At 46.4% G+C, this 14,741-nt stretch overlaps 1 protein-coding gene across 5 annotated transcripts in view; it reads left to right on the top strand.

The window, feature by feature from the left end:
• Positions 1 to 14,741, top strand: part of GSG1L (GSG1 like) — a 56,235-nt gene that overhangs the window by 4,288 nt on the left and 37,206 nt on the right. For 4 of the 5 annotated variants that reach the window (XM_068206650.1, XM_068206652.1, XM_068206654.1 and 1 more), the window contains exon 2: positions 12,965 to 13,012. The exons of the other annotated variant lie outside the window; for it this stretch is intronic. In XM_068206650.1, coding sequence (XP_068062751.1) covers positions 12,965 to 13,012 — 48 coding nt within the window. The remainder of the gene's footprint in view (positions 1 to 12,964; positions 13,013 to 14,741) is intronic. 5 annotated transcript variants of the gene reach the window in all.

Below are 14,741 nucleotides of genomic sequence, written 5' to 3'. Positions count from 1 at the left end.
CCTGTAATTATTTAGCACAATTTCTGATTCAAAAGTGTGCTGAATCCCAGTCTGCCAGAAAGAGGTTGTCCCTTTCAGAGTGGGTTCAGTGCTCTGGATACCACACAGGTGGAGGTGCCTTCTGTAGGAGCAACACACACCCAACCTCAGAAGGGGACGAGGATAAAGCTCTGCAGACTCTGCTGCTCATGAGCCCTGTTCTGCCCTCCCAGGCTACACCTGGAGCCTCCTCCTGGGCTGTGAACTCCTTGGCCAGGGCCAGATGTCTCAGAGCCAAGCTCACCAGCATTTAATTTCTTTTTAAATGTGACTTTGAGCATGTATCTTGTTGCACACACACAGTCTGTGCTTGGGCGCCTCACAAGGCACCACAAAGGTGCTGTACTGACAGCAGCAGTGGTGAACCTGCTGGTGGATTCCATGACTCAGGAACACATACACCATGAAAAAATTAACACATTAAGTAGGCAAGGTGGCATATCAAATTCTAAAGAGGAGTTTGAGAGTAGGAAGTAGTTTGAGTTGCTTGGAAGCAATGAAAAGTCAGCCAGTTTTGTTCAGTTGTGTGTTTGCTTTGATGTTAATAGAAAAACCCATGAACTCAGACCTTGCTTTAGTTGCCAGTGAACAGACAAGCTCGGTATTAACATCCACAGCCAGAGGGGAAGAGCAGCTGCCCAGCTGCCTTTTAACAGTACTGTCCCATTAAATAAACAAGGATGCTCACCATGCTCCCCAGAAATCAGGAGAGCAGGAACGGGTATGCATGGCTTGTTTTGTGGGTTTGAATTGAATTTTTTTGTAGGGCAAGGGGTCTGTAGCCCTTTGTGTGCTCTATGCCACCTATTTCTCCTGAAGGAGGAAACGGGAGAGGGGAATTTAGATTGGATGTAAATGTCAAAACTGGTCAGAAGTGTGGGCTCTGAATGTGCCTTGAGGAGAAGCCAGAGAGGGAGAGAGGTTTCTCCTGCAGAAATGAGTAAATCTGTGCCATAAACACCAGAACTTGCCACAGCCTTTCACAGCTGCAGAGTGGTTCTGCAACACCTCGGTCCCCCACCCCTGTGATAATCACACATCACAGTGATTCACCTCAGGTGCCTGCCCAGAGAGGGGCTGGCGAGAAGTACCTTGTGAGTATATAATTAAAAGCAAGAGGACTCGGGAATTCTTGCTGGATTATGAGAAATACAATATAATTGGCATGACTGAAACCTGGCAGGTTTATTCACATGACTGGAATGTAAAAAGTGCTAGTTATACATTGTTAGGAAGGAAAGAGTGGTAAAAGGAATGGAGGAGGTAGAGCCCTGTATTAAAGATAAAATTTCCAGTGCTAGAGGAACTGAACCCAGGGGGCTAGGATAGTCTCCATCTGAGGATGTTGAAATAATTGGTACATGAAAATGCAGGTTTAGAAGAATCTGTACATCACTATTTTAAAGAAAAGTGGAAAAGAATTGTACAGTCCGCTTGACCCAGGGATTTTAGGACAGTTTTCTGAGAAAACACTCATTGCATGGCAACAAATAGGTTTTATCAAAGGTATGGGTTTATTAAAGGTAAATCATTTACCAAGGCGAATCACTTCTCAGATAAGGGTAATGGATTAGACCCAGTCCCTGTGGATTTGCAAAAAAAAAAAAAAATTTGGTGGAAAGTCCTAGAGAAAATTCTTTCCAGAAGAGCTGCAGAGAGTGGGGAGGATGGTGAGAACAGAGGGAGAGGCAGGCAGGCTCCACACTGGGGAGCACTGAACAGCCTGAGCCCCAGGCTGGACAGAAGGCCCAGGGCACAGAGATGTCCCATTGGTGCGGATCAAGTGACAGTGACAGAGCTCAGACAACACACACCATTGACTGCTTCCATGATTCCAGAACAAAAAGGCACAACAGACAAAAATAAGTACTCCTTCCTGCAGAGCTCCCTGCCAGGGAATGTTGAGATGGCCAAAACTGGGAATTGCATGGATCCAGACAGGAAGCCTCCATTCCTGTTACTGACAGGATGATTTTAGAGCAATCCCCAAACTGCTGCTGCAGTACTGGTGTGACAAGGAGAGCACAGGAGCAGAATCACCCTGTGCCCACCCCTTTGTTCTTCTCTAAATATCTGCCATTGGCTTCCCTAAATATCTGTCATTGGAGAAGGGAGACTTTTTGCATCAACCTGTATTGCAGGCTTACTTTATTTTATTGATTATCACTGGGATAAATAAATTGTAAACTGACTAAAGAACAGTCTTACAAGGAGATTGTGGCAAGTAATACAAAAGGAGAATTATCCCAATGGAGACCAGATGTTACTAGTTGTCCTCAAATTTGCTTTTGGGACTGATTCTGTTATTGCTGGGATTAGCAACCTAGGGAAAAAAAAGAGCTAGGGATACAATTTGTGTCACCTAAAAAAATAAAGGCGAGATGAATCCTGCAGCCAGCCTGTGGCCATCAGCAAACATAGGTGTCTGTGCCCAAACTGATCAACATCCTCATTACGGAGAGCAGGGAGCACTCCTTGGGAGGTTACACTGCTCCTCCTGTGGGATCAGCTGAGCCCTGGGATTACGTGTTTGCCTCACTGGCCAAAAGAGAATCTGTCTAAGACGTTGCAATTCCCAACACAGAAGTTTTAATTTGAAGAGAATAATCCTGCTTTGAATGTGCCTCTTACGTACATGCCACACAAAATCTGGGAATATTGGCATTACAGAGGAGAGATTTTTCTGCCTAACTGAAAATGTGAGCTGGCCTGACAGAGTTGTAAGAACAGCATTACATTTTAAAGAAGGTTAAAAGCACCAGATGCCGAGGCCTAAAGCTCTGTGAGGTCACAGGTAGGTGCCAATTGCAGGGGGAAGATAAGAACCAAGTTGGGGGCCAGTATTTGTCTGTGGGGTGGCTGGGAGCTGCCAAGTGCTGTGACATAAAAAAGAGGTTATTCTAGGGAAAAATCAGTACCACAGGCAACACCATGGCATTTGTTTTGTAAATGCCATGGTGCACTGCCATGGTAAGAAAAAGGGGAAGGTGAAATAGGTGCAGAGTGGGATTTCCAAGGTAGAGAAGGAAAAGAGAATTTCCTTCCAGAAAAGAAAGCTGGTGTTCTGTAGTGTACCAGACTGAGGAGTTAGAGGGGATGCAGCGATACCTTACACTTGTAAGGATAAAGAAAATAATATGACTTCAGTAACTCATAACTGAGGGGGAAAAGTGACAATCCAAGGACAGGTTCCCTCAGAGTGTGTCTGGACGTCACCTCCACAGAGGGCAGTGTGAGCAAAGGAAACCCACGGGCTGAAATGGAGCCTTCCAAAGAGCCAGGAAGAACTACAGGAGAGAAGAGGAACGTTTCTGGCACGAGAAAGCTTGGAGTGAGTCCTGCATAGCTGATGTGTTGGTGTTGGAGGAGGTCTGGGAGGAGCCCTCTTGCCTCCCTGGCTCACACGGTGCCCACTCCGTGACATCCCTGCGCTGGGGGGGCTGCTGGGCACCAGCAGGAGCCAAGGGAAAAATAGCTGCTGACTGGGTGCCCATCACGTTTTCTGGAGGTTTTAATGCCTTCTCTAATGCAAAGCAGCAGAAATTGGCTCCAGGTGGAGGCAGTGTGTGAGGAGGCTGCTCAGCCACTGCTGACATTATTACAGCTGCTCAGGATCTAATTGGTATGGCTGCTCATGCACTGAACATTAAACTGATGATCTAATTTGGGATCAGAAGGGAAGTCTCCCTCAGGCTAGATAACAGGGAGAGTAACAAATTTTTGCCTTCCTCTACAGCATGGGAAGGATCCATTGCAGAAAAGCACTTGTGAACTCCTCCTAACAAATCCCTGGTATTTTGCTTTCAGGATGAGATAGGTCTGGCCATAGGAATTTACAGATTTATTCCTGTTCCTCACAAGAACTCTTGCTCCCTTCCTGTGGTACATGATAGCTGTGATTTCTGTGGTGGTGATTGCTTTATTGCAGACATTCAGGTTTTTATAGCATGTTGGGGATATTTTGTGTCTGCGGTGCTCTGGGAGTTTTGGATTTTAGGTCCTCCTGATCCTGCTGGGCACGCTAGCTGTGTGAACATCTATCATCCATAAAACATGGACATAAAGGCCCTGCAGGCTGAGCCTGATCATGGAGCAAAGTCAGGGACCAGGCAGCTAACTACTCCTTATTAGATATGTTACTGTTCCTCATGAGTGTTTGGATGTGTCTGTTCTCAGCCATTTAACCCAGTAGCCTTAAAGGAAACATCTGAGAAGTTCTGGTAGCTCCTTGTAAATGGGATAAATTTCAAAGTGCTGGAAGATTAACACACAGGTCCCAGATTTCAAAGGGAACTGAGATGCCTTGCCCCAGTGTCAGTGCAAAATATGAACAGATGCTTTCAGGGCTGAGGAAATGCATAAGGGATGGAAGATCAATCACTGTGGTATCCCTGTGGGTTTTAAATTACACCAGACTCGATCCTGATGTTAAAACTTGCCTTATGTGGGGTTAGGAGAACTGGCTGACTGGCAGATCTCACAATTGGGATGTACAGGTTGTTGTGGTTTAACAGCTGATAATTAAGTGCTGCTCAGCCCCTCACTCACTCCTGCCCCAACGGGCTGGGGAGGAGAGCCAGAGAAAGGCAACACCAGTGGGTTGAGAAAAGAACACCTTAATAATTGCAATAAAGTAAAATACAACAACAACAAGTAATAAAAATAGAGAAAAGAGGGGATAGATGACTAAACCCCCCCCTCCCCCCCCCCCCAAAAGTGTTGCACAGTGCAGCTGCTCACTGCTGCCCAGCCCAGCCCAGCCCAGAGCAGGAGCTGGCAGCTCCCAGCAAACTCTCCCCAGTTTACACACTGAGCATCACATTCTATGGTCTGGAACATCCCCCTGGCCAGCTCAGGTCAGCTGTCCTGCCATGTCCCCTCCTGCTTTCTGTGCACCTCCTCAGTGGCAGAGCATGAGGCACTGCAAAGTCCTTGATTTGGGCAAGCCCTGCTCAGCAACACCCAAGGCACCTCTGTGTTGTGAGCACTGTTCTCATCCTAAACCCAGCACTCAGCCCTGTACCTGCTACAGGAACCAAACTGACTCTATCCCTGCTGGAAGCAGGATAGCAGGGAATAGGGCTGCTGAAACCAGGACCCTCTGTTAGTCACAAATTGGTGTAACATCAGTGTTCTTGTTGCTAAACCAAAAGGCAATATGAATCTTTGCTGATCTAGCTTAGGAAGGAATACAAAAGCCAGTGAGCAATAAGAAGCAGATGTAATTACTATGGAATGACATGGCTTGTAGAATAGCTACAGGCAAACAAAATCCACTTTCCTGTGTTCCACTTTCCATTTGGCTACAAAAAGGACCCAAACCATGCTCACAATGTGGAAAATCAGTTGAGAGGTAGAGACATTTCACCATGCTTAGACTCACTAGGTTTGGAGAGACCATACAGCATGATTTCACTGTGCATCACCCAGGCAGACAGAAAACACCAATGAGAATTTGTCTCAAAGTTATTGGGTACTTGCTTGGGAATAAGGTTCACAAGAGGAAATGCAAGCACAACTTTTTTCACTTGATTTCAAAACTGGATATTCATTTCCAGTGTGCTGCAGTTCACTTCCACCCAAAGAGCAGCCAGTGCAGGCACAGGAGGACAGGAGAAGGAAAGACTTTATATGGTGAGGGACATACAGCAGCTGGACATACATGCTGTGTGAAGAGCATTGGGCTTTGTCTTTCCCAGTTTTCTGGGTGTCTCAGGGATCCTGGACTGCCAATATCCTTTTTATTTTGGCATATTTACATTGGCTCAGGGTCAGCACAGTGTGTCACCTCTGGGATGAGCAGGTGAAAGCCTCCCCTTCCCAATCTACAGCTTCAAACGCTTAAATCAACTCAGAGCTCCTTGATTTAATGAAGTCAGCTCTAATTTGACACCAAAATCATTGAAAACCTCTCTCAGCACTGCTGTTCCCCCGATTTTCACAATCACTTGGAAACCCAAACTCCTTCCCAGCTCTCCAAATGATGGATGTGTGTACACATCCTTCAGGTCTTACCAAGATAATCAGCTGAATCTTGTGACTTGGCTGGCTTTCAATTAGACATGATTTGAGAGCAGCCCGTGGAGATGTTTGCTTTGAGATGCTGGCTAAGATTTTTCACATCAGGGAGAGTTGCAGCCTGGAACAAGCAGTTGCCATGGCATAGTCCCAGGCAGCTCCACCAGCATTCCCAGCCCTGCCCACACTCCCTGCCCTGCACAGCCCTTCCCTGCTCCAACCACCCAGGAGGGAAGCCCACCGTGGGAATGGGACCTCTGGGGTAAAATTAGCAACATTCCTTTGGGAATGTGCAAACTGAGAAGTGCAAGCCTGAAATGGGAAAGTGGGAAGCTTTACATTTTCCCACTTTGAGACGTAGGAAGTTGGAAGGGATTGGGTTTGCTGAAGGAGAACAGCAGCACAGCATTCAGGTTTAAAAGCAATCCCAAAGGCAATACAGGCTGTGAGTAATCGCTGAGAAATTGGGCAAATTCTCAAGATATTTAGAGGTAGAAGAAACGTTGATGGGCAGCAGCAATGAGTGGCAGCTGTCAGAAGAAGAGAAAATAATTATCTGCATGGTTCAAGACATATTTTTGTGCAGTTCTGTGTGAGCTTGTTTATTTTCCAGAAGAAAATATCACTCCAGCAAAATCAACAGGGTCAACTGGAAAATGTTGATTTTACAGATTAACACTCTATTTTTCATTAGGAAAAAAAAGTCAATTAAGTGCTCTGAGATGACTTTAATCAAAGTTTGAATATTTCATTTGGTAATTAACCCGATACAACTCAGTTTGAGTGAGCCTATTAACCTGTATTTTCCCTCATGTAGTACTTTTTTTTTCACTGAAGTTGTGTTGGAGTCCTCAGCCTTGTCTAGGCTGGGATCCCTTGAGGGCTACATCTTTTTTTAGACAAATACAATGATTTTACTCTCAGTAGATGATGTGGGATCTCATCAGAATCACATGACTCCAGATATAATTGGAGAGATAAAGATGTGTTAGGGCCTTGTGGGAAAAAAGGGGACCTTGTCTATCGTAGGCTGGGAGCCAGGGTGTTACTAAAAGGGAATGTTGTTTAAAAGAAATTTAATCATTTAAATTTCCATCATAACTGCACTTTTGAACTCATAAAATTTTATGCAGAGTAAGTGGATACAGACAGCTTTTCTTTCTTCTTTTTTTTTTGCAAGATGAAAAGCAGAGTTATAACAGAGTTCAGCCAGAACTACCAGATTTCTTTTAAGTCAATTTATTTAACTTGAATATTTTCAAACTGTGTCATTGCAAGACATACAAAGTAGGTTTTTTTCAGGGTTGTTTTTTATTTTGCTGCTGTCATTATTAATCAGGCATTTACCCCTGGTTCAGAAAGGAAAGATCTTGGGAATGCAGGACCAATAAGTAGGACCCAGAAGATCAAATTCTGCTCTTTGCTATGACAATGGCCATGTTAGAAACAGAATATTGTCTTGAAGTGCTTTTTTGGTGTTTTTTCTGCCCTCTTCCTCATTTCCAGTCTAAAGCACCAGGCTCCTGGCCTATGTGAGGTCCTGAGGACAGGAGCAAACAAACCACACTTTTTAGGTGGAAGAAGGAGAACATGGGTGTCCCAAAGGCTTAAAAGCAGAGGGCACACGGGGCTTGGATGAACATCTGTGTGCTGGAGTTCAGACCCAATTTCTGTGCACCTAGAGCTGCCTTTCAGCTGCCCTATGCAGCTCTCCAATTCCACGGGCCCAGGGAGGAATTCCAGGCTGGAAGGCACAGCCAGGCATGTGTGCTGTACCCACAAGGTGGGCAGGGCAGGGCAGGGCAGGCAGCCCAGTGCCCTGGAGCAAGCAAACCGTGGGACCTGATGGTTCTTTCGGACCTGTTTGTCTCGATTTTCTGGCAGGACTGAACTTGGGGGAACTTGGGCTTTCATCTATTGCTCAGGCTAGAGAGGTGCTGAGCTCTGAGCTCTGCCCTGGTGTGAGGATTTGCCTCCAGCAGAGTCCCAGCTGGCCCTGTGTGCGTGACACTGACCCTTCAGTGGGGCAGGTAATGGAGCAGCCCCACACTAAGGGAACGGGAGGTGTCTGGGATGCACCCACCTACCAGGGCTGACCCCTCCACCCTGTGCAGCTCTTGCCAGCAGTGCCTCCTCCCCTCCCTGCTCTGTCCAGCTCACCCTGCCCCAGGCACAGCTCTGCCTCAAGGGCCTGCCCTGCACCACCTTCTGCCTCTTCCTCACACGCTCTGACATTGCACTCAGGAGGCAGCTTCCATGATGAGAACGTGCACAGGCTTGGAAAGGTTGGGAGCTCAGGGCTTCCCAGCATGTTGTGAGCAGGAAGGAGGAGGAGTATGGGCCTCATGCTGCAAGCAAGACAGAGAGATCATGTCCTGATACTGCCACAACTTCCTCTGTGTCCCTGGCCCTGACTGATCAAATCCACACCTTCCTCTGTTTCCTGAGACCACACACACCCCAAAGCTGAGCTTTCCTCAGTACACGCTTCCCTGGAGCTGGAAGGCATTCACCCTGCAGAGCTGAGGGAGCTTCCCCAGCTGCATGGGATGGGAGCAGTCCTGTAACAACAAAGTCCCAGGGAGCTTGTCTGAGAGGATGCTGATCATGATCCCAGGAAGCTTAAAGTCCCAGGGAATTCTTTTTCCTTCACCTGTTTGCTGCTGGGCCCTTCCCATCCAGGCTGGACACACAGACACATGTGCAAGCCTGATGTCTCTGACCACACAGACCCTCAGAGAGAGCCGTGCCTTCATCAGCACCCACAGAAACATCCCCCCCAGCACCAAACTCGCTCCTCTTCCTCCTCTGCCTGTCCAGGTCTGCAGATCCTGCTGGAACACCTCCACCTCTTCCCACTGCACATGCATGGGGACATCACACTGGTGGTCCCTCAGATATTGTCATGGGCTCTACATCTGTTACCCACACAACTTCAAGACTCTTCCCCACCCACCAGCTCAGTCTTTCCAGATGCGTCTCCTCCCACTCTCTGGCTGCTCCAGTTTGAAGTTCCCCAGCAAGTTACAAATACTCACAGACATGCACACATCCAGAATTAGATTAATTAATTAGGATTAATTAGCCACAAATAAATTTTGGACTCTTGCTATCTCCCAGTCCTGCAGATCCCTGTGACATGTCCCCTCCTCGGGAAGCCCAGCAGAGGCACAGCTGAGCCCGTGCAGGGTCAGTGTGATTAGGAGGGAGTGTGTTTGCAAGGACTTGCACAGGTGATGTTTCTACCTCACCCTTGGGAAGGCACAGAAGAAGCTGGTGCCAAGTGCTTTGTCTGTGGCTGCCTAGGTGCTGGTCAGCCCTCTCTGCTCAGCCTCCAGCAGCTCCCTGAGACTGCTGAGCTCACAGAGCCTCACATGCACTGTCCATGGCCACTGCTCCTGTGTGGAAGTGCACAGAATTCCAGCCAGGTCCCACCTCTTCTTTCTGCTTGAGTGAAGTGCAGGAAAGGTCACTCCTTGGCTTTCTCCCCTGTCAGCATCACAGTCACAAAGGGGTGAAGGCAGGGCTCTCAGGGGATGAATCCCAGAGACTCTTCTTGTTGCTTCTCTGAACAGTCTGTATTCTCTAAAGACTCTCCAGGAGCCTGGTTATGGGGAGAAGATGCATCTGGAAAAGGACAGCACAGCAGGATAAACTCTGCCAAGTCTAAAATTAAACTTAAGAGGGCTTAAGAGATCAGTTATACAAGATACCCAAAAATAACTTAGAATAAATCCTAAGAGGAACAGTGAAAGTGCTGCTGACATCTTCAGTTCTCAGCGAGATGCATGTCTGCATGTGCAAGTGTGACTGTGCTTTATAAAAACCACCAGTGGCTGCCACTGGAAATGGAAGAGGGTTTTCCAGTGCTCCAGCAGCAGGAACAACAAAGAGAAGAGTCAGGAACATGCTTCATAAGATGACCTTCAGCAGCAAGGCAGGCACAATCAGCCATTGAAAGTGAGGTGCCATCAGGCTCTTCTCTACCTCCAGCCATTCTTTTTGCTATGACTCCTAAAGGACTTTTTCTGGACACTCCAGCACTTTGTGTCCATGATACTTAAACCGGAGGCCTCACCACGGGGAGGGATGGTGTTCTGGGCAAGCTGAATTTGAGGGAGGAAGAGGATGCTCGTTCCTCCCAGCAGCCTGTGACCACCTTCTCCTCTGTCCTGCAGCCAAACAGTGGCAACTCAGAGAAACTCTGTCTCTTGCCAGGAGGTAAAAGGCACCACCAGCTCTCAGAGCAGCCTGTGCAGTTTTTCTAGTAGCAAAGGCCATTCCCCTTTGCCTGTCTTGGGATAACATTCTGGAGAGCCAGGAATCTGTTAAAGGTTTCCAGTAATATGGCTTCAGATTCACTGTAACACAAGTGAGGGATGATCAGTGAGAGACAGATTGAAGTCAGGTTCAAATGAAACTGTGATAAAAGTAATAACTTACATCTGACAAAAAAAAAAAAAACCAAAAAAAAACAAACACACAAAAACCAGACCCAAACCACAGATCCATATGGCTAGAATTAAAAATCCTGCTTAATCTGCTTATATCAAGTCCAAATCTAGAGGTCACTCTCCCTATATTCCCTTGATTTTATGTCAATAAAATTCCTGAAAAACCTCATACCCTTAAACTCAGAGGCTCTGGATGAGGATGTTTTCTACTTACACCTGTATATCTTTCATGATCCACTTACTTATTTGGATTTCTTGGTCAGGAACCTAAAGAACCTGGGGGAGCTGGGCTTGTTCATGTCCCTACAAACAGACAAAGGGTGACTGCATTGATGCCAGAGCAGCTACAGAACTTTGGATTTGGGGTATAAGGAAACACTTCTCCAGAAGAGGACCAGAGTGGGAAGAAAGTCCATCTTTGAGTCACTAAGGGATGGGTATTACCATCCTTGGAGCATTTCAGAATTTGGGTGGAAAAAGTCACTGTCCTGCTCTGAACAGGAAATGGGCAGGGCTGGTAATTTCTGTGATCCAGCAGTTATCTTTCCATCTGTCTGCCCAAAAAGTGGCTGACTGTCTCACCTGACACTCCTTCTGCTCAGATATCAGATACAGCCTGCCCTGCCCTCCCCTTTGGAAACAGAGATGGTGCTTTGGCAAACCAAGTGTCTCTTCCTTTTCTTGGCTGTCCTCTGGACTCGCAGAGTAGAAATCCTTCCCCTGGACATATCAAAATGTGCATATCAATGTCAAGTGAACCTTTTCTTTTATAGCTACTTATACATAGACAACGGACTACGTACACATCACCTCTCAGTGTCTTTAGCATGGATTTAAAACTGCAAAAAGTAAATAAAAAGTAGTAATAATAGCATTATAATGATAGATTCTTATGTCAGCACAGCTATCATTTGAATGATTATGTTTATCTCAGTCTTGCCAGCAAAGACACCAGAAAGGTGAACACTTTATATTGCTTTTTATGTACACTGAATTACAAATAAGAAAAAAATACACTGACTTCACCATCACTGTGGCATTTCACTGTTTATTCTTTTTTTAATGGCTTACCTTTCCTAAATTAGTCTTTTGAACTTTGTAATTAAAACTGAGCAAAGCTAATTTTAAAAAACCAGCCTAGTCCTATAGCTGTTTTCGCATCAATTAAAGTCTTAAAGGGCAAAATGGACTCTATTCCATGACCTCTGGCAGATGTGCCAGCACACCTTGGAGCACATCATATCAAAAGGAACACATACACTTGGTGGAGGGATGCACCCAGGGCAGAGGAATTATTTGATCATCTTTGGTTACCTGAAGAAGTAAAAAGAAAGGTCAAAGCATCCACCCTAGGATATATTTTCTCTTCAGAAACTCCTCAAGAATTCCTGCAAGGCCGAAGGTGGGGTCCTAAACAGAGAGAGTTTAATTTACAGTGGAGCACAGGGAGTGGCACAGGTGGTGATGCTCAGAGCAAGGCATTTGCCTGCTTTTTAAACATTTTTAAGCATTTAAACATTTCCTTAGCTTCTTTGTGCTTCAGGTTTTGTCTCAGTCATGTGTGTCACATCTGTGTATGGAGAGCTCTGTGCCTGTGGCAGTGCCCCCCAGCACTGGGAGGTTTGGTCACACTGGGTGGGGAGCAGGCATTGTCTGGTGAGGAGAAGAAGGAGGGCAAAAGTGTGGGTGAATGTTGTATTCACATGTCCTCTGAACAGACAGAGACTTGGCTTTCTCAGGGTTTTTCCCGAGAGAAGCTGTGAGAGAAGCAGAGAAAGAAGAAAAACAATTCTTATCTCACTTGCTGCTGCTCGTTGTTGTGCACATGTGGACTGTGTTATGGAGATTGTTTACTGAGGAGTGATTTGTTAATTGGACTCTGCTGATGCTTGTTTGGATTCATTGACCAGTTGGATCCGTGTGTGTTGGGACTCTCAGAAGAGAGTCACTGGTTTTCTAGTTAGTTAGTCAGTGATAGTTCTTGTTAGTGAAATGGAGTGTAATATAGATGTAGTATAATGTAGTTTAATAAAGTAATTAATTCACCTTCTGAAATCATTGGAGTCAGAGCTCATCGTTCTTCCCGCCAGTCGGGCACCGCGTTTACGATAGGTGAAAGAGGCCCGTGCCCTCCCAGTGCCACCTGCTGAGGTGTTTGTCCCTGTGTCGCCCCAGACAGAGCCCAGCACTGTTCCTGCCCTTGGGAAAGAGCATCGCTGGCGCGGCAAGGAAGGATTTCCTGCACTCCCTGTAACCTATACCCTGGTCCCTGGCTGCAATCCCAAGGGAAGTCCAGCCCTGGGGCAGTGGGTGGAGGCACAGGGGAACGTCTGTCCCCAGTGTGACACAACCCCGAGGTCCTGGAGAGACTGGGGTGGGAGTGAGGGCAGGAACCCCAGGCAGAGCGACACCAACCCACTTCTGTCTCCTAAAATAATCCTTTTCTTTTAAAGGTGAAAAGTGTCGAAGTTTTATTGACCTTGCCCCGGCTTCTGAAAAAGGTAAGAGCACACAGTCAAGGCTTCTTCCCTCCCAATTTACAGACTGCATCAGTGTTGTGTCTTGTGGTTCCTGAGTGCCAGGGGAAGCACGATCCCCCAGCACCCACATGTCATCCACATCTCACACAGCCAGCTGAAAACAGCACCAAGGGGTTGTGGCAGCTGTTTGCTCGCTTTGTGCAGGTCTGTCATGTATTTGATCTTAACTCAGATGGCTTTTTGCAAGAAAAATAAAGATTTGTATTGTAAGACAGACATTTCCCTTCTTCCTCTAGTGAGGAAGGAAATGCTGCATGGTGTCCTCAGTCCATGAAGATATTTATGGTCAGAAAAATACAGTCACAGTACCAAAATATCTCTTTGTGAGAAGGAATCATCCAGGTGCTTCTTTGGTTGGTTTACCCTTGTGAAAAGTTATATATTCAAGTGCACAGAAGCAGGTTACAACCATTTTCCTCACCCTGGTATTGAAATTCAATTGATTATTGAGATTTCTGTCATTTTCAGAAGCAATTTACCCCACTTTTGAAAATCTGTAAGGGGAAAAAAAATGCATAGAGCTCAATTAAAGTGAACTGAGCCCATCCTGGTCCCAGCTGACAAGATGCCCCATATATTTTGTCAGATCACTTGAGAAAATCCCAAAACCTTTTGAGCACAGGATGCCTTCCTCAGGCTTGGTGGAGCAGCAATAAGTGGTGTAAGGAACAATTTTCCTTAATTTGCCTGAATTGCTGATCCACTGGAAAATGGGAAGAAAGGCAATTACTGCTAATAAAGCAGGGGATATTGCAGGGAGAGAAACAGCTACAGAGCCTCTATGAAATTCATTGTAAGCAAACCCAAATAAATTATGCACATAAGGGAAGAACAAGCCTGGGATTAGTGTCACTAATGGGCTCCCAGTTAAATCTCACACACACAAATGAGACCTTGGGGCACAAAGGCTCTTACAAAACCAGCAGCTCAACACTCAGCAGCCACCAGAAAACAAACTCTGTGATAGAAAACATGACAAAAGGACTCAGTGATGCCTTTTCAGGCTATCTAAAAACAGAGGCCAGACAAAATTAAGGGAATAAAAAGCAGTTCTATTTATTGAAGGGCCTGCAGGTACATTTTGGGCAGAGGAAGCCCCCCAGGGGCTACACTCAAATGGATGAAGGGTCACGGGTTTTCACACTTTTATAAGTTTGGTCCATTTGGGGGTTCATCTTCCAATTCCAGCTTCAGGTAATGAAGTCTTTGTCCCAGCTTTGCTCCCCCAACTCACTTTTGTTTCCATCTCTCAGGGCCTGAGGCAGTGAGGTGTCCTTGATTCTCAGGAGAGGAATTGTTGTGTCTGCCCAAAATGGGGAAGCAGCAGCTCATACTGTACATGGAGTTAAGAGTTACACACTAAAAACTGCAGGGTTACAAATATATGAAAAAATAAAAGCTAAAATCCTAAGGCATCATCAGGAGGAGGGGAGAGCACCACAGAGCTGAAAGCTGCACTTTTCTGTAACACATTGGGGTATTTTGTGCTTTTTAGTGCAGCTCCCAGAATGACAGCGAGGATCTTGAAGTTCCAGAAAGTTCTGTCCAAGGATGGGAGTAGGACTGGTCCTGAAGGAGAGACACAGGAGAGGAGATAGGATGGCCAGGGCCAGGGGTGTGAGAGGAGCTGGGGAAGGGAAGCTCCCTGCCTTCCCATCGCCAGGGCTGTGGGCACAGCGAGCCCCCCCAG

Source organism: Anomalospiza imberbis, chromosome 16 (assembly GCF_031753505.1).
Source record: "Anomalospiza imberbis isolate Cuckoo-Finch-1a 21T00152 chromosome 16, ASM3175350v1, whole genome shotgun sequence".
NCBI classification, from domain to species: domain Eukaryota; kingdom Metazoa; phylum Chordata; class Aves; order Passeriformes; family Viduidae; genus Anomalospiza; species Anomalospiza imberbis.
Note: the sequence above shows the minus strand (reverse complement) of the source record. Positions and strands in the feature narration are given on the sequence as shown.